The sequence below is a fragment of the Volvox carteri genome (genome assembly GCF_000143455.1).
Source record: "Volvox carteri f. nagariensis unplaced genomic scaffold VOLCAscaffold_81, whole genome shotgun sequence".
NCBI classification, from domain to species: domain Eukaryota; kingdom Viridiplantae; phylum Chlorophyta; class Chlorophyceae; order Chlamydomonadales; family Volvocaceae; genus Volvox; species Volvox carteri.
Genome location: NW_003307624.1, coordinates 323,188 through 343,934, shown reverse-complemented (window position 1 = coordinate 343,934; position 20,747 = coordinate 323,188). Strand labels below are relative to the sequence as shown.

At 55.0% G+C, this 20,747-nt stretch overlaps 2 protein-coding genes across 2 annotated transcripts; one reads left to right on the top strand and one right to left on the bottom strand.

Moving 5' to 3' along the window:
• Positions 1 to 104: 104 nt before the first annotated feature.
• Positions 105 to 3,001, bottom strand: VOLCADRAFT_84241 (uncharacterized protein; the record flags this gene model as incomplete). Its single annotated transcript, XM_002957844.1, has 5 exons — positions 2,834 to 3,001; positions 2,423 to 2,764; positions 884 to 1,105; positions 268 to 369; positions 105 to 123 (listed from the first exon to the last, which is right to left on the bottom strand). Coding segments are annotated over exons 1-5 (753 nt in total), but the record flags the coding sequence as incomplete, so codon positions are not given.
• Positions 3,002 to 15,469: 12,468 nt separating this feature from the next.
• Positions 15,470 to 20,280, top strand: VOLCADRAFT_68705 (uncharacterized protein; the record flags this gene model as incomplete). The annotated part of the gene is made up of 11 exons (XM_002957871.1): positions 15,470 to 15,514; positions 15,621 to 15,701; positions 16,020 to 16,097; positions 16,369 to 16,455; positions 16,710 to 16,838; positions 17,367 to 17,549; positions 18,080 to 18,264; positions 18,663 to 18,906; positions 19,170 to 19,277; positions 19,461 to 19,622; positions 20,125 to 20,280. 11 exons carry the CDS (start codon positions 15,470 to 15,472, stop codon positions 20,278 to 20,280), a joined length of 1,458 nt encoding a protein of 485 aa, XP_002957917.1.
• Positions 20,281 to 20,747: the final 467 nt, after the last annotated feature.

Sequence of the window (20,747 nt, the reverse complement as noted above, 5' to 3'; positions counted from 1 at the left end):
AGAAGCAGCCGCAGCAGCATTAGTCGGTCCAGGCCGTGCGGCTCCGCTGTCGCTGCTGGTGCTGCTACTGCCGCAGCTCCCGCCCGACCCCCCGCTGAGCTCCAGGGGCTGTAGCTGCAACACCTGAAGGAAGGAAGACCACGCGCGCAAAGGAAAAGTTACATACATACATACATACATTTACACACATACGTACATGCATAAATACATGCATAAATACATGCACACATGCACACATGCACACATACACCTTCCGCCCCCCCCCACCTGCAAGGGCGCTGATCTCGCGTCGTGGTAGTAGCCCCCGATGGATCCCGACTGGCGGTCCAAGGACAGATAGTAGTAGCCCGTGATGGTGAGGGGGCAGTCCTGAGGGGGACGACGGCGACACGGGGGAAAGACAAACCACGAACAAGTGGGGGTTGACATCATCGCACTGCACACAGCCACACACACCGACACACATACACAGCCCCCCCCCACACACACATACATCCACCACCGCACCAAGGCAATGGCCCACCTCAAAACCCCCCTCCCACCCGCCCACTTCCAAACAGCCCACCCAGACGCACCCACCCAGGTTACAACCGTCTGAGCTAGGACTGTTGACCATTTTCATCAAAAATCTCCCTCCCCTTCCAGGATGCCGTACACTACCGTACGTGTAAAACCCATTTCACCTCCCGCCTCCCCCGCCGCAGCTGACAGATACACCACCAATGCACCTCCCGTAACGGGTCTACTGCAGTTCCCCGCCACTCGGCCACACCCCTGAACCCCAACTCCTCAAGGACCTGCGGCCTCCCGCCCTCTTACCCCCCCCCCACACACACACAGACACGTACCCGGCCGGCCGGCCGGCCGGTCCCCCCCACCCCACCTGGGGCACGTCCACGAAGAAGCACTCCTTCCACCGCATGAACACGTGGGGGCAGGTGCCCAGCTGCGGCGCCCTGCCGTGGTGCTGCTGCACCGCCGCCCGCAGCGCGCTGGTGAACCCCGGGCAGCGAGACCAGTAGCGCAAGTCGGTCTCCCGGCTGGGGCAGGCGCCCCACTTGTTGCCCGTCCAGAAGATGTGGTTGATGTTGTCGATGATCTCCCCCTGCGGTGGTGTAGCAGCAGCAGGGCGATGATGGTGGTGGGAAGTGATGGGAACGGGGATGGGGAGGAGGCGGAAGGGAAGACGAACCACGTGAGCGAGTGAAGCTGCTGCCAGAGCAAGAATGTAAGAGGGGAAGGAAGGGAAGGGAAGGGGGAACCGTAAATGCAACATGCAAAGATCACCCTAGTGACCACTGTCGCTGAGGAGTCCAAAGCACCAGCTGTGCTGATGGTGGCGATGATGGTGGTGATGGCGATGATGGTGGTGGAAGTGGTGTGAGGGGGGGCACGACGAACCACGAACGAGCGAAGCTAATGCCAAGGATAAACTGATACGCCAGAATGATGTGTGTGTGTGTGTGTGTGAGAGAGAGAGAGAGAGAGAGAGAGGAGGATTTAGTCTCCTTCGGTGGAAAAAAAGCCCTGAGCCTCGTGCACCCCACCCACCCACCCGTTCGTCTTTAACCGCTGCTCACGATCCCATTTACGGGTGGGATCATCATCCTCCGAGTAACCCTTCGTTATTCGTCGTTCTCTTTGTCATCGATGCTCTCTCTCTCTCTCTCTCTCTCTCTTAACACCCCCCTTTCGCACATCGTAGTTGTAGCTTAGAGCCCTCTCTTCGACATGCTATGCGGTAAAACCGTATTGGCCAACCATATGAGTTTGGCAGCAGCAGCCGCACCACCACCACCACCACCATCACCACCAGCAGAGGAAACAGGCTCTAACGCTGATGAGGGCAGAGGTGTGGAACGCCCTTTTGCCATCTCCAGCCCCTCGTGATACCCAGAATGGCGGCAGAAGGTCAGACAGACAGACGGACAGATGGGCAAGCGGACAGTAACCCAAGAAAACCCGGTCCTCCCGGTGCTCACTCAATACCGACACTGCAATACCCATCTTGGCAACGACAGGTAGCTGGCGGCTTTGGTGGTGGCATCGATTCCCTTACAAAGTTAGGATGGAGACATACTGTGCGCAGGGCCGATACTGTCCGTCTTCTCCCTCGGCGACTTCACATGGAAGACAGTTATACTTGGCCTGTAGGGTATATTTCCCTTGTCGAAATGCTACGCGTTATTACCGTTCTGTAACTTAAGCGATGGCATTAGCAATGCACCGGTCACACCCGTAAGAGGCCCCACGCAAGGGATTTAAGACACGGAGACTCAAGCGGCCATGTCTTGCTTACATGACCCAGACATTGTCCCTCAAACAGGGAATTGTTAAGGTCTACCTTCCCCCGTTGTGCAACACCGACGCGATGACTCGTTTGGCTCGAGACCTCTTGGCGTCGACTGCGCACTGTCCTTACCTCAAAATATGTGACAATCGGCCGCTTTGCAAGCGGGCTGTTCTGCGCTACCATGCTTCCTGTAACACGCCCGCGGGAGAGGTCGCAGCTGTAGATTGTCGCGGTGACGGCCCAGTCCTCCTGCTGTCGATGCGGGCTAGATAATCGCTGCTGTCCAGTGAAGGACCTGCCGGGAAATAGGAAGCTGCACGACGCTGGGCTGGAAACCACATCCGCAGAGCCCTCTTCCCGGTCCTCCTCCATAGCTTCCACTTCATCGTGAAAGTCTGTTTCATGATCGTCATCCTCATCCCTTTCATAATAGTCATCTCTCAGTCCTAACTCGTTCACAATGGCCTCCCCCTACAGGAGCAAGTCCTGGGTGTAAAACGCCTAGATAATCGTGAGGAAGCAGCAATAGCATGTGCTTACAAACTGGCTAAGGCTGAGGAGCAGCCGTCGCCCACTTATTTCTCGAAAATCGCTCTCGGTCACCTCCATTTTATGGTGCTGCGCCAAAGTGGAGAATTCACGCGATAGACTTCAAGGCAGAAATTCTCCTCCTCCTTATACTTCTTTTACGCTAGGAACGTGTTCCATATCATATTGCCACGCCCGTGTTCAGGCGACCGATACAGCAACTGTGGTGAGATGAGCGAGAAGAGCCGCCATAGACATATGATGTCCTTACAGAGCAAAAACGTAAAACAGTTCTCGAATGGTTGTACCTCAACTGCTTCGTACTGTTTTGTACAGTTTTCCCAACTGTTTTCCGGCCGAAGAAGGGAATGGGAGACACGTCTAAAGCACTTCACCTGACTAGCGATACCTGCGATTCTGTACTGCTGCGCGCACAGGAAAGAAACCCTTTTTTTGCAAGCGTACCGACGCAGCCATGTCTCCCAGTGATTCCCAATCGAACCCCAGCCCCAGCCCGCTGTTTATTCTTCATGAAGGGCCTCATCATTACAACCCGAAGAGCAAGCAGATGCATGGTGAATTTACGAGCCGCTCCCGCTTCAGGCACGATTATTATTGGAATCACAATCCACGGCCGCCTCGGGCAGCACATTTAACAAAAAAACGAGCACCAACAACCTCTGTTGTTTTTATCACCTGCAGTCATCTGGCCCCAGGCTGACGCATTTCAGTGTTCCCCCTGCCTGCCGAGAATACCGACTTCGCAGGCCGGCTGGCTCCCTCCCCAGAAGGCAGCCAACCTACCTATCTACCACCCCACCTACCTTAACCCCCCTCGTAGATGAAGAGCAGGACTGCACCTCCCCGGACCTTACTGCTCTCCCCGTACACATAGATACATACATATACACACATATATATTTTCCCCCTCGATTGCGGCCCCAACCGGATCGTCCATGATAGGGACATAGGGTGTACGACACCGTGAAGACATGTGAGTGAGCATCCGCCCCATGCGGGATGAACGACGGCTGGTGGGGGCTCATATCATGCGCAACTCGTGAAAGTGCGAGCAAGCACTTACATTCTCCCATCCGCCCACACCCTTACCAGCTCCCACATCAGATGCCGCAATGTGTGGCGGAGGTAACAGATACTAACTCTCGTAAATTGATCCCTTGAGCCCTCCGTTCGTTCTACGAGATGCACGGTAGAGCTGGTGAAAGGAGCTACATACAGACGTGCACACTACCGGGATATCGGTGATCACAACCAACCTGATTATCCAACCATCCTCAGCTAATCAGCTATAATGGGGTTCTAGTCGCTGTCCCACTGAAACACATACACACGCGGGACACACTAAACACGTACACAGTGAGCCATCCGCATTTCTTGTGTCTGTTAGCACGTCATATGGCGTGACACACACACGCGCGCGCGCGCGCGTCCCTGCACCAGGTAAACCATACCATTCACACCATTCAGGCCATTTTCGAGATCGAAAGATCCAGAGTTTGTGTAATTCTGGATCAAGCTAGGAAGAAAGAGAGCCAAGTCCGGGTAAACAGGGAGATAAAGACAAACCTTTCCTTCGCATGGGAACGGAAAAGAACACCGAATGCCGCTTAGGGTGGCGCAAGAGACGAAAAAACTCGGCAATCATTATCCCCCAGGGCAAACCGTACCTGCCCAGGATGCAGCACGAGGAACAACCAAGCTTATAACACACACAAGCGAGCTGCTGAAAGAAAACCGCAACACTATCGTACAGTCGTACAAACAACGCCTCTAGATCTATCCACCCGATCATTCCATCCATCCATACACCTATCTACGCATCGATCCATCCATCCGTCCATCCGTCCATTCGTTCCCAAAAATTCCATTCTGTGTGGACTTCCATTCTACAACTTGCGATGAACAAAACATGGAAGGGAGGGAACTCCAGGCAAGGCAAGACCAGGAATAAACTCAACAACATGAGGCGGCGCGGGAAGCCCCTTGCGCGGGATGGCCGCGGAGGAGGACGAGGAGGAGGAGCGGGGGACTGAATCCGCCGGGTCATGTGTATTCCGGTTCGAGCGAAGTCGAGCAAAGTTAGGTTCGATTGAGTGCAGAGCAACTGGGTCTGGTGGGATCGATTCTAGTTCAACCAGCGACCTGGCTCTGCTTTCCTAGACACACACACAGACAAAAACACAGACACGCTCGCGCGCTTACCCACACATAAGCCAGTTCTTACAGCCACTCATACATACATACATACATACAAACAACACCGTGCCCATAATGCGCAATACCCATAACAACCATTACGCACAATGATGACGTAAAGTCCTGACGGTGCTTCTCTCACTCCCCCTTACTCTCTCCCCCTCTCCCTTCCTCCCCCTCTCCACCTCTTCCCCTGGATCCCTCGTTCTCAATAACAGAGGCAGACAGACAGACCGACCGACAGGCAATCAGACAGACAGACAGATAGACAGACAGTAAGCGTCCTAATCGCCGCCGGTCAGGTCGACGACATCTGTCGCCGTCACCACCGCCGCCAAATCTGAAACCTGATGCCACGGGAGCTCCACAGACCCCCCAGCGGCGGCGGGTCCTCTGCTGCCTCCGCCTTTGCCCCCGTCACCACCATTTCCGCCGCCCCCGCCACCGCCCCCGCCGCCCCCGCTGCCCGCCACCACCGCTTCTGCCGCCGCCGCCGCGGCTATCGCCGTCTCGGCCGCCACAGCAGCACGTCGCCGCGGCGGAGGGCGTGCCAGTGGGCCACCGGCGCTGGCCGTCCCGACTGCGTCGCCGCTGCCGATCGTACGGCCGCGCCGCCCAGCAGCCGCCGCTGCTGCTTTGGTCCTTGCCGCCGCCGCCGCCAGCTTTTCCCTGGCGTCATCCAGCTCCCTTCGGCAGCCGTCAAGCTGCACAAGCTGAAGGTTGGCAGCTGCTCGACATGCCACCAGCTGCCGCTCGACGTCCTGAAGGCGTACGAACGTCGTACATTGAATACGTTTTTTTCAAGTAGGCGCCAAGATATAGCTCACCCACGCGTGCCCAAAACCCCCCTGTCTTAATGTGACATAATGCCAAACATTTTCCCCTCCCTCCTTCCAGCCCCAATCCGCCCCGAAACCCACCTCCCGGGCCGCTTTCTCCTCGTACAGCTGGGTCTCCAGCCGTACGCACTCCCGACTTTTTTCCTCCACAAGGGACAACGACGCCTGAGGTATGGGGTGGGGCCGTGCAGGACGTAGCTGGGAAGAGTTTAAGCGATGGCAATACACAGCTAGACACCCGTGTTGGAAAGTGACTAAGACACTCATCATATTCCATCACCAGCGAAACCAGCAACCAAAGCGCCATCATGGGGCGTCCCACTTCTGCCCGAGCTCTCACCACCCACCTCCCGCTCAGCGCGGAGCGTCGCAACCTCAACACGCAGCTCGTACAATTCGTACGGTGACGACAGCTCAGGCGGTGGCGGCAGGGCCGCCGCGGCCGCTGCCACCGTTGCTGCTGTCGTCATGGCGTGCTGTACGGCACTCCCTCCTGCTGCGCCTCTCGCCGCCGCCGCCGCCTCTTTCTCCTCCTCCCCCCTCGCGCGCGCACCAACCCTGACTGCCGCCAACTCCGACTGCAATGCAAATAACCGCCATAACAACGACCGTAACCACCACAACCACAACACAACCGTAACAGTAACGGTCGCGAGGTTGGTAGCTGCCGCGGGGATAGCACAGTCAAGGTGGTGGCCGATACAAAAGCCGCCGCATCCGCCAAACCATGAAGGGTTTTTTTTGGGGGGGGGGAGGCGCCCCCGGGCATAACAATCCCCTGGCAACAATAAAACAAAAAGCAGGATTTTCTTTTTTAAATATAGGGAGTTATATACAGAAAAAACCGAAATTAAAAGAGCACACTCGACAGGTCGAACGCTCCTAATCGGGACGCAACGCGAGAGGCACGCGGACACCCCAACCCTGGAGCGGGGCCGCCCCTAACTGTTATCACCCCGTTCGGGTCCTTTACACCACCGTCATGACCCCAGCAGCAGCAGCAGCAGCAGCAGATGAGACCCACACCTTCATGCGCTCCATCTCCTGCTGCTGCTGCCGTACCAACTCCTCCAACCGCCGTCGCTCCACCTCCGACCTCCCCAGCTGGGCTGTCTTGGCGGCCAGGCGCTCCGACTTGGCCCGGATCCGCCCCTGGAGCCCCTTGAAGAACCGGTTCTGGAGCGGGAAAAAGGGGCCGGGAAAAAAGGGGCGGGAAAAAAGGCGGGAGAGGGTGGGTGAAGGAGGCAGAAGTTAAGCCAGGAAGGGAAGCAACTGCCTTGCTGACATTCTCTCACACACAGCCCTTACCCCTCCCCCGGGTGTGGGACTTGGGTCGGGTGGGGTTGGGTGGGGTTGGGTGGGGTTGGGTGGGGTGGGGTGTACATGGGAGCACCAAAGGGAAAACGGAGAGGAATGTGTGGAAACGGAGTGGATAAGGTACCCAGTGTTGGTGCAGCTTCCGGAAATGCAAACGACCCGTGGGTCATACGACCGTGGGTGTTTCCGTCGTCCCATGACTATATGGTGACGTATATCTGTATGTCGACACGTCATATACCCATCCCACCCCAGCGGCAGATAGATAAATACCCTGCGGCCGTCGAGACCCCTTCCCCAAACCCCCCTCCGAGGAGAGGGCTCTCCTACCGTGGTGAGCGCGTCCTTTATGATCTTGAAAAAGGTTCCTGTTTAGGAAATGTTGGTGCCGGTGTGGGGTTTCATGAGTTTTACTTGCTGGCCGTTGCGTTGGTGCCACATCGGGGGGTCGCCAGGTAAGGGTCTGGTGTCGGTCAGAGGCGGGGAAATTTATATTATCAAAAAAAAAACGTTAAAATAACATAATAAACATGTATACATATATGTATGTATGTATGTTCGATCGGCTTGCGAATAACAGGCTTGGAACCGTTAAGTTACCTGTATTTTACACCGTACTCCGCCCTTTTTCGTCGTCGGCGAGACAGGCGGCACAGGAAGTGGAGCATTGGGACCTAGTAGTGGAACCGACTCTAAATGCTGCCTCCGTTGCTGGCGTGCCCCAATATACATAAATACATATATACGTGTTGTGCGTCCGTATATGTGTGTGTTGTGCGTGTGTTGTGCGTGCGTGTGGAATGTTTTGTTGGATTCTAGCTGCCTGCGGATTGAAACGCCATACATACACACCCACGCCAACCCCCAACCGTCGCAGTACAACCACCAACCTGATGGATCCCAACTAAGAAGCACCTCCTCGCCTTTCGTAACCGCCCGCGCAGTGTAGTACAATATGTAGAAGTTGTAGGACGGCTTTCCATTCGGGTCGTACCACTTTACGATACCCTGCGGGCGGTTGGAGCCGTTGATCGTTGGAAGTTAGTTTCTTCGTTCCCTTACCCCGACATGACGCGCATGTTGCAGGACATGCGACAGACGAACATGATGAAGTTGGACTTACGTCCCCCAACCTCTCCAACTACCCATCGGTCGCCGTCCGTTAACATCAGTTAGCGGTTGACGGTTAGTCGTCGAACAATATGATGACAATGTGTGTGCGTGTGTACGGCATGTACGGCATGCCACCGCTCACACGTGCCTCCCCTGCTCGTACCTTCACGGATATGTTGAGGGGGACACGAAGGGGGGGCGGGTTTGAGCTACCGTACGGCCGCAACGACCCTAACCCACCACCCTAACGCCTCATCATCCTAATCCAGTTGTCAGTTGATACATACACACATACATAAACATGCGTGACTCTGTAATGTATTTATGTAAGTATGTAAGTACGTATGTATGTATGCATGTCTTACAATGTAACGAACGACTAGATATCACGTTGCGATTTGCAAAGGAAAACCACACTCACCCAAAACACACAACACACCCACACACGTAAACGCACCTGCACGCACTTCGCATTGGCGGTTCGGCCCTTGTAACGGCTGCATCGACACCCTGTACGGCGGACTTGCTCCGAAATCGGTCCTAAGCCCCGCCACTGATCTTCACACGTACCCCTGGGAAGGGGGGAAAAGCGTGTAAGAAGGTAAGCATGTATGTATGTATATATGTATGCATATATGTATGTATGTATATATGTATGTATGTGCGTTTCCAAGGATTGAGCCCCGATCAGGGAATTATACATACACATGTAGTACACAAGGGAAAGGGAGAGACTAATAGATGCGGGGACTCGCGCGTGTGTGTATGTGTGCATTTTCTTTTTGCCAGGAAGGGAAGATTCACTGCGTTTCAATGACCTCCCGCCTGCCCCGGTACAACCGGCATTCTACCTCTTCCCCTGCGACTCCCACCTCCCCCAAATCCCCTCTCCTCCCCATCCACGCGAATACATACATACATACATACACTTGTGGACTCGCTCTAGCGGGACCTGAGAGCCCTTCGTGGTGTTTTCACTGCAGCGCCATCCCCCAGGATGGAGTGGCTGCGTAGAGTGTTGGCAGTCTGAGTCGGGGTCGGGAGTACACAAGACTAATTGACTTGTGCTCTGTGCTCCCGACCCTTGCGCTGTGTTTCGGCTTCGGCCCCCGCGGCCCACAGTGTAATCTAAGTCATACATACATACATACATACACTTGTGCGCTATCCTCTCGGTTCCATTTCGCGGCTCAGATTATAACATTCACACGCATACATACATATATACACACATACATACAAGACCCAAAACCCACCAAAAGTGAATTTCGTTGGCATAAGCCATAAGGCAACGGCTCGTATCGCCAACCAGCACCAGCTTCTCAGAGTCGTTACAATGCCACTGAACGTCAACCGAATCCAACCGAATTAACCGATTTGTGGGCCACCAACGACATGGCAGAGGGAAAGAAGAGGGGAATGCTGTTCGGTTACATATGTTCGGTCATGGATTCTCGTTGGGAGTTGCTGTTGGTATGTTGCGGTTACCGTTGTAAGCTCCAGTTGCAGCTAAGCTGCGTTGCGGCGGCTACAGTTGTGCGGTCACAGTTGATACAGTTGGCGATTTGGGTCAGGTCCGTTTTTAGTAAGTTTGTTAACGTCAGGTAGGTTGGATTTCTCGGTTATGCTGCTCCCGTTCCCGATTATTTTATCCCGAAATTACCGTTTCTGTCCATTCACAAGTTTGCGTGTAAGCTTCCATAAGTTGGCGGCCTTGGGTGACGTCAGCAAGCACGTACTCGTCATTCTCAGCCTGAATGTAGAATCGGTTGGTGGTTGGGGGAATGAGAGGCGGGAGCAGTAAGGGACTTGGTGTGTGGGAAAAATCGAACGGTCAACTGCCGAAACACGTCCGAAAAGCACCCCCACCACCACGCCATCACCATCCCCGGGTTGCAAAGCCAAAGCATTAACGACCTACATACATACAGATGATATGGTCCTTTCGATAATTCTTGTCACAAGAAAAACTGGAGCGTAAACTACCTGCGTCAGTTTTCCGTTGATTAACCACCATTACAACCGTTAACCAACGCAACGCAACCACGGCATCGGCAACATGGCACTTAACCTAAATGACGTAAGACACAACGCCTTAACAAAACCCTAAAAGTAACCCAGAACAAACACCCCTCTCTCTCTCCCTCCCTCTTATCAAAGAATTAAATTCCGTACTAAATTCCGTACTACTACTTCACCTACCAGTGTCTTCACGGTTCCAAAGTAGGCTCCGAGACCAACTCCAGGACTTAGATTCTCTGGGATAGGACACCAGGGGGAGGGGGATCGTTGAATTGCGACACAGCAGTGGTAGAGGCTGTATGTATGTATGTATGATGTGTGGGACAGGGACGCCTTCTCCCCTCCCCTCCTCCTGAAAATCACACCTCACCAATCACCCGCGTCGTTTACCCGGACTCACTCACCAGTGAACACAAGCATGCGCTGCTTGGGCTCGGTCTGCCGTAACATCTGTACGATATGGCACGAAGCGGTACGGCATTGGGCGCGGACCCACGCACATGATCAACAAGTTACATACATACAAGTTACATGTTCCATGTGTATGCGAGGGTAAGTGTGTGTGTGGGGGGGGCCGCGTGTCAGAAATGGACGTGTATGGTCATGTACTACATCCCCCGGGGTTGCGTGGGGTGGGTAGTGGGAGTTGAGTGCATGTGCGGTGGGGTGGGGCGTACAAAGGGCTCGCCCAAAAAAAGCCGGGCGGCAGAGACCGCGCCACCAGAGGTTCGCCAGTGATCCGTTCGACTGGCGGCGGCGACACGACACCGCCGCTACATTGAATTCCTTTTCTCTGGGAGGAAGATGAAACGACGAATCGCACCAACATGCGGAGTCGTACTGTCATTCAAAAAACGCAAGCTTGGCGTTCCCGTGCGCTCCGCCGGGAGCATTTCTTCCCTCCCCCTCCCCCTCTCCCTTACCGTTCCCTTCCCTACCCGTACACAAAAAACCCGCGTCCCCTCCCTCCCCTCATCCCCCTTCCCTCTCCAGACACTTCGGTGCTGGTCCCCTTCCCCCCTTCCCCTCCGTCTCAAACCCAAACCATCCCCACTCTCCCCCACTCACCATTTCGTTATTGTATACTGGATGGCAAGGGTCAGTCACAATCTCTAAATGAATCCTACGCGGGATGTGGCCACCTTCAACCTCCTGTGTGTGTGTGGTGGTGGGGGGGGGAACGGGCGCCGCAGGGGACGGGCGCCAGGCGGGGGGGGGAACATGCATGTGCTGACACATTGTGTATTATTGGGGGGGAGGGTACGACGAACCACTGATGACAGATGCAGATACCAGAGATTGAAAGTGGGGAGAGGTGGAGGGGGGAAAGACGGAAGAGTTTTCTGGAAGCAGAGGGCAGAGGGCGGGTAGGAGGGTACGACGAAGCACATGGCCGGAAGGGTGGGTTAAGGAGAGCCTTAAGGCTCGGATCGGACCCTATTCAACCTATTCAACCGGAAACCAGCTCTTTCCCCCAAAGCATCACCACCGCTTCCTCCTCCTTCTCTTCCCCCCTTCCCACATCCCACACAAACAACATCAGACTAAGCCTTTCTTTTCATAAAATTTATTGAAGAGTCACTATGAGACGGTATTAAGCTGAATTACTTGGCCAGCATTGTGATAAGGAAAAATAATAGTGCTATTGGCTATCTTGATCTATCGACTCCTACAATTTTTTGTTATAGATAATAAGCCTGATCAAATAACAAAGGAAATCATTAGGATAACCCATAGTGAGATTCTACTAAGGAAATTGGAAGTGAGGTAAATGAAGTCCTTTTAAGACAAGAAAGAGCCCATGGTATACAAATAAAAAGCTTTAAAAGTTTGATGACAAAGTTTGAATATCAAAAATGCTATATATAATTTAATAACAGAGGTGATGATAACCGCAACAGAAAGAAGCCTCTCAACGAAAAACCGCCCACCTTCCACTTAACTGCAAAACCGCCACCAGAACACCAACATCATCCACGTCATCCGGGTAAATTCGACTTCAACTGGAAACCCGCTACTGCCGTCAGAACGCTGTATAAGCCGCGGTGTAGTCCGACATACATACAGGTGCCCCCTCCCCTCGCTTCACAAACGACAGGTGCAGCAGCAGCAGCAGCAGCAGCAGTAGCAACAGTATCAGTAGCAAAATCCGCAGCAGTCGCAGTAGCACCACCCCCACCACACCACCTGGTCCAAAGAGATCGCCCACACGATGCAAACAACACCATGTGAAACCCATCCACGACGTCACCGCGGCCCCACCCCACCGTAACCAGCCACCGGCAAACCCAACAACGGGACTGTAAACCCAACAATGGGTACACATGCCCCTCTACCCCTAACTCTGTTTTTGCTAAGTTTTACCCCCCTTCCTCCTCACACCCTTTCCTCGTCTTCCCCCCCTTCCTCCTCTTCCCTTCCTCCTCTTCCCCCCCTTCCTCCTCTTCCCCCCTTCCTCCTCCCCCCCTTCCTCCTCCCTCCTCCTTCCTCCTTCCCCCCTCCTCCTCACCCCCCCTTCCTCCTTTCCCCCCCCCACACCTGTGCCAGGCTCGGGTGCAGCTCCCTCAACGGAGATGTTCTGAGCGCCACCCTGCCCCCGGGCCGCCTCACCACCTCCACAGTGTACAGCCCCGCGGGCGCGGACTGGGGCCCCCCCTCCAGGCGCATCTGGGCCGCCAGCCGCCGGAGCAGCTCAGCAGCGGCGGGGGTCGTGTCGCCCCAGCCGGGGGGAGGGAGAGTCCTGTATGTGTGTGTGCGCATGATACATACATACATACATACATACAGGAAAGTGCTTCGGCGGTCGCTCGTTGCCGTTGGGGTACGGTTAAGTGCCCCTGGCCAGTGTCAGGCCCGGATCGATATGTAACAGATATACATACTCGCCAACGGCGGATTGCAGGAAACGCGAACGAGGAGTGGCGGGGTTATACGGATAAGGTGGGGTGGGGTTTGGGCACGGGGGTGGCATGGGTGGGATGGGTGGGGAGGAAAGGGTGTCACTGCTGGGAGCTGCTTTCATCTGTGACGTCAATTATCTTAGATGTTTCCGTACAGTTTTCCGTACACCTATTGGAAACGCGGAGTTTGGTTTTTTGAATTCCGCCTCTTTAAATCCTCCTCCTCTTTCTTCTTCCTCAGGCATGCCGTACCTGAGATCCTCGGGACGTGGCCCCGAAACCACCGCCGCCGCCACCGCCTGCATGTCCTCCGCATCCTCCTCGCCGTCAATGCTGTCACAGCTGTCGTACATGGCCATGGTCCCCGCGCCCGCGGCGGCGTTGCTGCCGCTGACGGCGCTGCCGTCGACCCGGCGGCGCTTGGCGTGGCCCGGAGCGGCGTCAACGCCGTCATTGTCCGACGCCGTCAACGGGCCGCCTCCGCCTTCCACCACCGGCGACGGCGGTGACGGTGACGGCGACAGCGGCGGAGACCGAGACCCGACGGCGGCGAGGGACGCCTTCCTTGCGGTCCGTCGTCGTCTGAATTTGGGTCTGCGGGTCACCGAAACCGACCAGAACACAGGGTATGTTTCCTTCCTCTTGCCCCTCTCAAACAGCAGCAACGACAACAACAACGACATACATACATTCACACACACATACATAAACACACCATCATCGCATCACCTCCGACGAACTCGCCTGGCGCCGCCGGCGGTCTCCCGTTGCAGCTGCCTCCACAGCTGAGCTAGCGGCTTATCCTCGGTGCCGCTATCAGCTGGTGCTGCTGCTGGTGCTGCTGCGGCGGCGGCGGCAACGCCACCGCCACTGGGGGTGGGCTCCGCCGCCACTGCTACCGCCGCTGTGGTTCCGGTCCTGAAGTGGCCGCCAGTGTCGCCGCCGCCGTTTTCACGGTACTGCGACCTGCGCAACCGCTGTTTTCCTTCTTCCGTTTGCCGCTCTCCTTCGTCTTCTCCTTCTTCTTCTTCTTCTTCCTCCTCGTTGTCGCCGTCATCTTCCTCTTGTCTTTTTTCATGATGGTGATGATGATGGTGCCCTGGCGGTGCCCCCGAGGTTGCTTCGCCGCTGCGCTGTACGGCATCCGCGCCCACGGCGACACGGCACCGCGCCGCTGCCCCTCCTTCCGCCCTACTGCTGTCGCGGTCTCGGCACCGCCCCCGACCAGGGTCCACGGCGGTGCCGCCAGCTTTGGCGGCGCCAGGGGTGACGGCAGTCCGGTGAAGGACGGGAGCAGCGGCCATTTCGCCTCCCGCAGACGCCTGGCCCTCGGTCAGGGTCTCGGTGAAGGGGGGGGTGCCGCCGCTGCTAGCGTCGCCGCCGACGGGTGCCGCCGGGGCCGCGTCCTCGTCCTCGCATGGCAGGTTGCTTGCATCGTCGTCGGGATGATGGCGCTGCCACAGAACCGCGTCGCAACCGCAGCTGCCGTGGACTGGCAGGGACTGGAGATAGTGGTCTATCTCGTCACTGCCGCTGCTGGCGTCGTCGTATTCGTCGCCATGGTTGTCGGTGTCGTCATACTCCTCGTCGTTGGATTGGTAGCCAAGAGAGGTAGCTGCTGGCAACGATGCCATGGTCAGACCACCCGCTGGCTGCCAGGCTGCCGGTATTGTACGGCTAAGCAATGGCGTCAAACTAATCGCTCGATTTGACGAAGGGCCCGCTCAAACGCCTTAAACGTCCCAGGATAACGCAGCAGGTGACAATTATGCACTTCAGGATATGGGCACATGCTGTTTGGCGGTTCGGGCAGGCGACAAAAAGTCATTGTGAGCTGGTCCTGTTCCCGATCGTGTCGCGCTAGAAAGAAGAGAATAATGAAAGCATCAATGTTTTCTTTGATCGTGCTTTAATAAGCGAGTTCCTTAGTTTGGAATTGTGGGATACGGCGTTCTTTTATCGGACCTACATGCTCAAAGGACATAGATTCAGGAAGCCAAGCTGCAACCTCAGCAGTCCTAATATTGGGAACCCTTGATCTTCGCAAACCGTCCCTACCTCTGGCTCAGCTTCGGAGCTATATACGGCAATACCGCTATGACTCCGAAGGTTTTCCGCTTATAAGCTCTATGCACACACCTGGCATATATTCCATTTCAGTCAGGATCAAAATACTTATATCATAGCTTAGATTTTGTAAGGAGCGAAGGAGTCATTATCTCCTCATCCGGTTTAGCAAAATGCCGCCCAGCTACAACCACACGATGAACGGTGTCAACCTGGCGGTAGGTAGCTGTTATTTCTATAAGCCTTATAAGCGAAAAGCGACCAAGGGCTGGCTAGTAAGCCGCCTCTCCCCCTCCCTGACCTCATCCTCGCTGTCCTATGCAGAACTTTCGCCAATTGACACAGAGCGGGAGGAACAATGGCAAGAATGGTGGCTACCGTGCACCATATGAGTGGACTCTTGAGGTAGGGATGAAGGACCTTTAGTCTAGCCATGTCTTAGTGGCTGTTTACTTCGACCGGCGCGCTCTTAAGCGCACACGTGCCCCACAAGTTCTAAGGTGATACTGATTGCAATGGTATTACGATGCTTTGTCTATGACATACAGCTCGTTACATCAATGAAACGCTGGAGTGATGATGTGGTCCTGCGCTGGTGAATACTTTTATTCACACGCTTCGTTTCAGTGACCATAGCTGCTCAGTTAATTTCGAAGCTGTATCGGTGATGCGATGTTGGTTTTTGCGCAACGTGTACTGTTGCCGCTGCCTATGGTCCTACAGAGTATTGAGCAAATGGGAGCTGGCGCTGCCGAGAACCGCATGTCCTCAACGTTGCGTGAGGCGAGCACACAGTTGCAGGTGCGTGGCTGGACTCGCAGCTTTTCTTGGAGCGCCCACCACGATGTTTGGGAGTGCTGGGCAGCGGCTTGGCAAACCTCCAGGACAATTCACGCCGCATGAATACTGTAATGGTTTTTATATCCTGTTGGTCGATAGCTTGTAGGGCGTGACAATTGCCCGTTTCCCTACTAGACATTCTACGGGGCACAGCATTTCCTAGCCCCCCACGTCCTGAGATACAACTATGGCACGTAATGCACTGCTTATATGTCTACCGCCTGTCTTGTAGGCTGTTACCAATGCCACTGTGGCCAACGACATCTCACACGTCAACAAGGCGCTGCAAACAAAGCTGAGCCAAACGGAGCAGCTTAAAGTAAGTTCCAGCAGTTATAGCTAAATATATACTCTGATGCCGCGCGAAGCCTGGTATGCCCACTAACAACAAGTGTAGTACAGCTGTCCATCGGCGCTCCCTCTCTCCTTTTGGGAAGGGCGTATTCGCACCGCTGCACAAGCCCAAGTACAATCCCATGTAAAACTACAAACTCTCGCCTCGTTGAAACATCAGCCAATTACCCGACCCTGACAGCATGGTCTTTCCCTTCCCATCCGCACGCGCGTTGACAGAACATGCTGGAGACGTGCCTAGCGGAAGTCATTTCGGAGATTGCGGAACTCCTCTCTACAAGAAAACGCCTGGAGGAGCGCGGCGGCAAGGTGGCCTCGAAGATCGGCGTCAATGCCAGCCGCTTACAGGTACGCGCGCTCGGCTGGACGGGGTTCCTTGGCACGTCACCCCTCCTAAGTGGGAACTGGGTTGGGCCCCCATGGTTGAACCTCGATAGGTAAAACGTAACCCAATTGATCCAGATCAATGTACACCCAGATCATTATACACCCAGATCAATGTACACGTAACCGCACACTGAGCAGCTTGTACAGCTATGGTCTGGTCTTGCAACGCCGTGCAACGTCGTACTGGCGTTCAGCACAGGCTTTCAGCACTTCCCCCCTTCCACTCCCACTCCCACTTCCACTTAAAGGAGAGCATCCTTCAATTGGCTCTAGGCCTGCTTTTCTCTACTCGGCTTCCCTCTCCTCGGTGTCCTTCTCCTCGCAGCTGCGTACTGGTCAAGTACTGATCAAACGAACAAAAGCCAAAACACACAGGCGGACGCGCGGTATTGTCACCGACGTTCCCCCCACGAACCCAGTTCCCCTTTCCCTCATCTTCCCTTCCTCCCTCCCCCTTTTTACGCCTCCGAATTAATCCTTTTTTTTCAGGTCCGCTCTGGTCGTCCCAACCGCGAGATGACTATGGACGATGTGGAGAAGTCACTTTTGAAGCAGCAGGGCCTTTTGAGCTCTTTTGCAGAGCGGGTCAGTCGTGCAATTGCTCAAGTGGACAAGGAGGTTGCGGCGCTGGAGTCGGTTCGAGCCAAGCTGGAGGCAGACTTGCGGGACAAGGTGGGTAGGTGGGAGGGCTGGGAGGGCCGGGCGCGTATGTAATGATGCCGGCCATGTACGGGGGGTTTATGTGACTACGTGAACCCCCCTGCCCGCAATATGAGTGACCCAAACCTATCTAATCGAGGGAAGTCTGTGCGGAAGAGGCGTAGGCTCCACTGTGTTGGTCGGTAGGCCATTATCGCCAACGGTACTGTACATTGGTTTAGACTGTGACTTAGGTTGTGGACAGAACCGCTTACATCATATTGTATATTGTGCACCATAATTTATGTTGCAGCTGTGCCAAATTTAAACGGAAATGGAAACCATGGGCCGTAGATTTCTGTTGTGAATGTACGCATGAAGCATTGGTGCTCCAAAGGCGACCTGATGCAAATTTAGTTTCTGTCGTTCCCCTTGTCGTCTCCTTGTGCCCATACCGCCCTCCTCCTCACCTTTCCAAACTACTCCATGATACTCCATACATTCCCCCTCACCTTGCCACCCTGCCCTCCTCCTCCACGTCCACTCCACCATGTCGCCCTCAGGCTGAGGCCCTCCGTGTGGACGAGGCGGTCTTGTCCATCCCCACGGACCCCTCTGTGGAGAGCTCCATCTCCCCGTCCTTCCGCCGCAGTCACACGGACGCCATCCCCAAGACCCCGCACTCGTGGGTTCGTTCAACGGAGGACAACCTGCGTAACGCGCACCACTGGCTGGCCGACTCGGCAAGGTGGGTCATGGTGGCTAGGTGGTCATGGATGAACTGACGTTTGGACGGGGCAATGTATGGGGACACAATGCTCCTCCCCTCAAACCCCCTCTGTCTCTCCCCTGGCTCCTCTCGTCCCCTCTCTCATATTCATCTGCCATTGTCTCCTTCCTCGCTTGGTCGTCCTGCTGTCCTTGCGGGGACACTTCCTCTTCCTTCTCGCTTTCCCCCTTTCCTCCCCATTACAACCATGTCGTTTGGTGTATGTATGTATTTATTATGTATGTATTTATGTGCTTTTGACCAAAACTACAATGTATGTATGTATGTATGTATGTATGTATGTATGTATGTATGTATGTATGTATGTATGTATGTATGTATGTATGTATGTATGTATGTATGTATGTATCGCACAGGTTGCGCAAGGCGATTCTGCACGCCATTGCCAACAGCCGCGCCAACGAGCACGACATGTCTGCCCGTCTGAATGAGAACATGATGGCCAAGGTCTCGGCCACCAGGAACCTCCGCGAAGACCTGCAGTCGCAGCTGGAGCGAGTGCGGGACGAGCAGACCCGGGCCAAGTCGCAGAGGGCGTCACTTTCCGCTGCGCTGGAGGCCAAGAGGGGTCCGCTGGCGCAGGCGCGCGAGCGTCTGGCGGTGAGTTTGTCTGTCTCTTTGTTTTTGCCTGTTTGTCTGTCTCTTTGTTTGCCTGTTTGTCCGTCTCTTTGTTGGCCTGTTTGTCTGTCTGCCTTGGATGGCGGGACGATGGAAGGGATGGATGGGAGGAATTCCTACCAGCTTTCCAAGCATGGAGACGAGCGGGCTTCTACTTGTTTCTTCTACTCGTTGGGATTTCATTTGGCCGACTATTCACAACCGCCACAACCGCTGACACTGACGCTGCTGCTGACTGCTCTCAGGTCCGCCGCGCTCGTCCATCCCGTGAGACCGTGAATGACGAGGTGGAGGCTGCTCTGGCCCGGGAAGTGGCTCACCTGGCTTCAATCACCCAGCAGCTCAGCGACAAGGTGGGGGTTATACGTCAATACGCGTGTGAATGTATGTATGTATGTATGTATTGCTAGCGATGGAATATCATATGGGGGTTTAAACACTGTTACGTACACCCGTACATGTACCCCTACACCCGTATACGTACATGTGCCGTACTTACACGCGTACATGTGCACCTCCGTCTTGCTACTTTGCAGATTGCGGCCGTGGATAAGGAGATTGCCTCCCTGGACATGGCGGCCGCTCAGCTGAATGAGAACATCCGGGACAAGGACGAGGCCCTGCGCATCGACGAGCGGATGGTGATGCTAGACGGCCGCATCAACCTGGCGCAGCGCCCGCCGAGCAGTGTCGCCAGCGTGAGTTGGAAAAAGGGGAGAAAAGGGAGTGTGGTGGTGATGGTGGTAGCGGTGGCTCCTATGTGGTCACACGGCTGGAAGGGGACGGCTGGGCAACGGCCGGCCGGGGTTTGTGGGGGAGGAGTATGAAAAGGTCCATGAGGGAATGTATCCTAGGACCGACCCTAGGACCGACCCTTACGTGTTGGAGTCCCCTTGTCCGAGTTTTGCCATCTCGCCTTCCAGAAGTCTCTTTTCTTTTCGCTTTTCTGTCGCTAGTTTATTATTTCTGGGACACCGGATAGAATGAGGAGCGTTTCCCGATACCGTTTTGTGCCTATACCCCTCCCTCACTCTTGATACACCACTCTTGTTATTGGCGACCCTAAGACCTCGCATGGGGACTACACATCCACACCCGAACTTTACATCCACACCCGAACTTTACATCTACATCCGAACTTTACATCTACATCCGAACTTTACATCCACACCCGAACTTTACATTCCCATCCAATTGCAGTTTGCGGTATCGGAAATGTCTGCACCCCGCACCCAAACTCTGTCGCGCATTCGGGAGCTGGAGGCCTCTCTCACCATGGCCCGCCGGGAGCGCGAGGGCATGGAGTCGTCCATCCGGCAACTCAAGGAGTCGATTGGCGGCACGGGCAGGTTTTAAACACGCGATATTATTCTCTCCCCACCCCTCACCACTTGCGGGGGCGCTGCTTTTATTTTCGTGAAGCTGACGCATTCCCACTGGTGCGCTTCCGAATATGTGATATATATAGTTACCGAGTTGGCTGAAAAAAATCGGCTATCTGCTAATCAGTGCGGAAGAAAGTGGTGGTGATTGGGTGATGGTGGGATGGTGACCTTCACCTCATGCCCCTCTGCCAGCTCGGAAAAGCGGCACCCAGAGGTTTGTGGGGGCAGGCAGGTAGAGAGAGGGTTTTTGGTCCCAGTCCTCCTTCGAGGCGCGGAGTGGAAGGAGGAGTCGGGGAGTCGGGGCCAGGCGCGAAGGAGAGGAGAAGCGGCCTCACAGGTTCCCGAGGTTTCTGTGGTGGGTCACCTGTCTATTTTCTTACTATCAGTTGTAATTAGTTCTGCGACTGATAGAGGTAACGTTAAAAGTGCTGTTAGCTG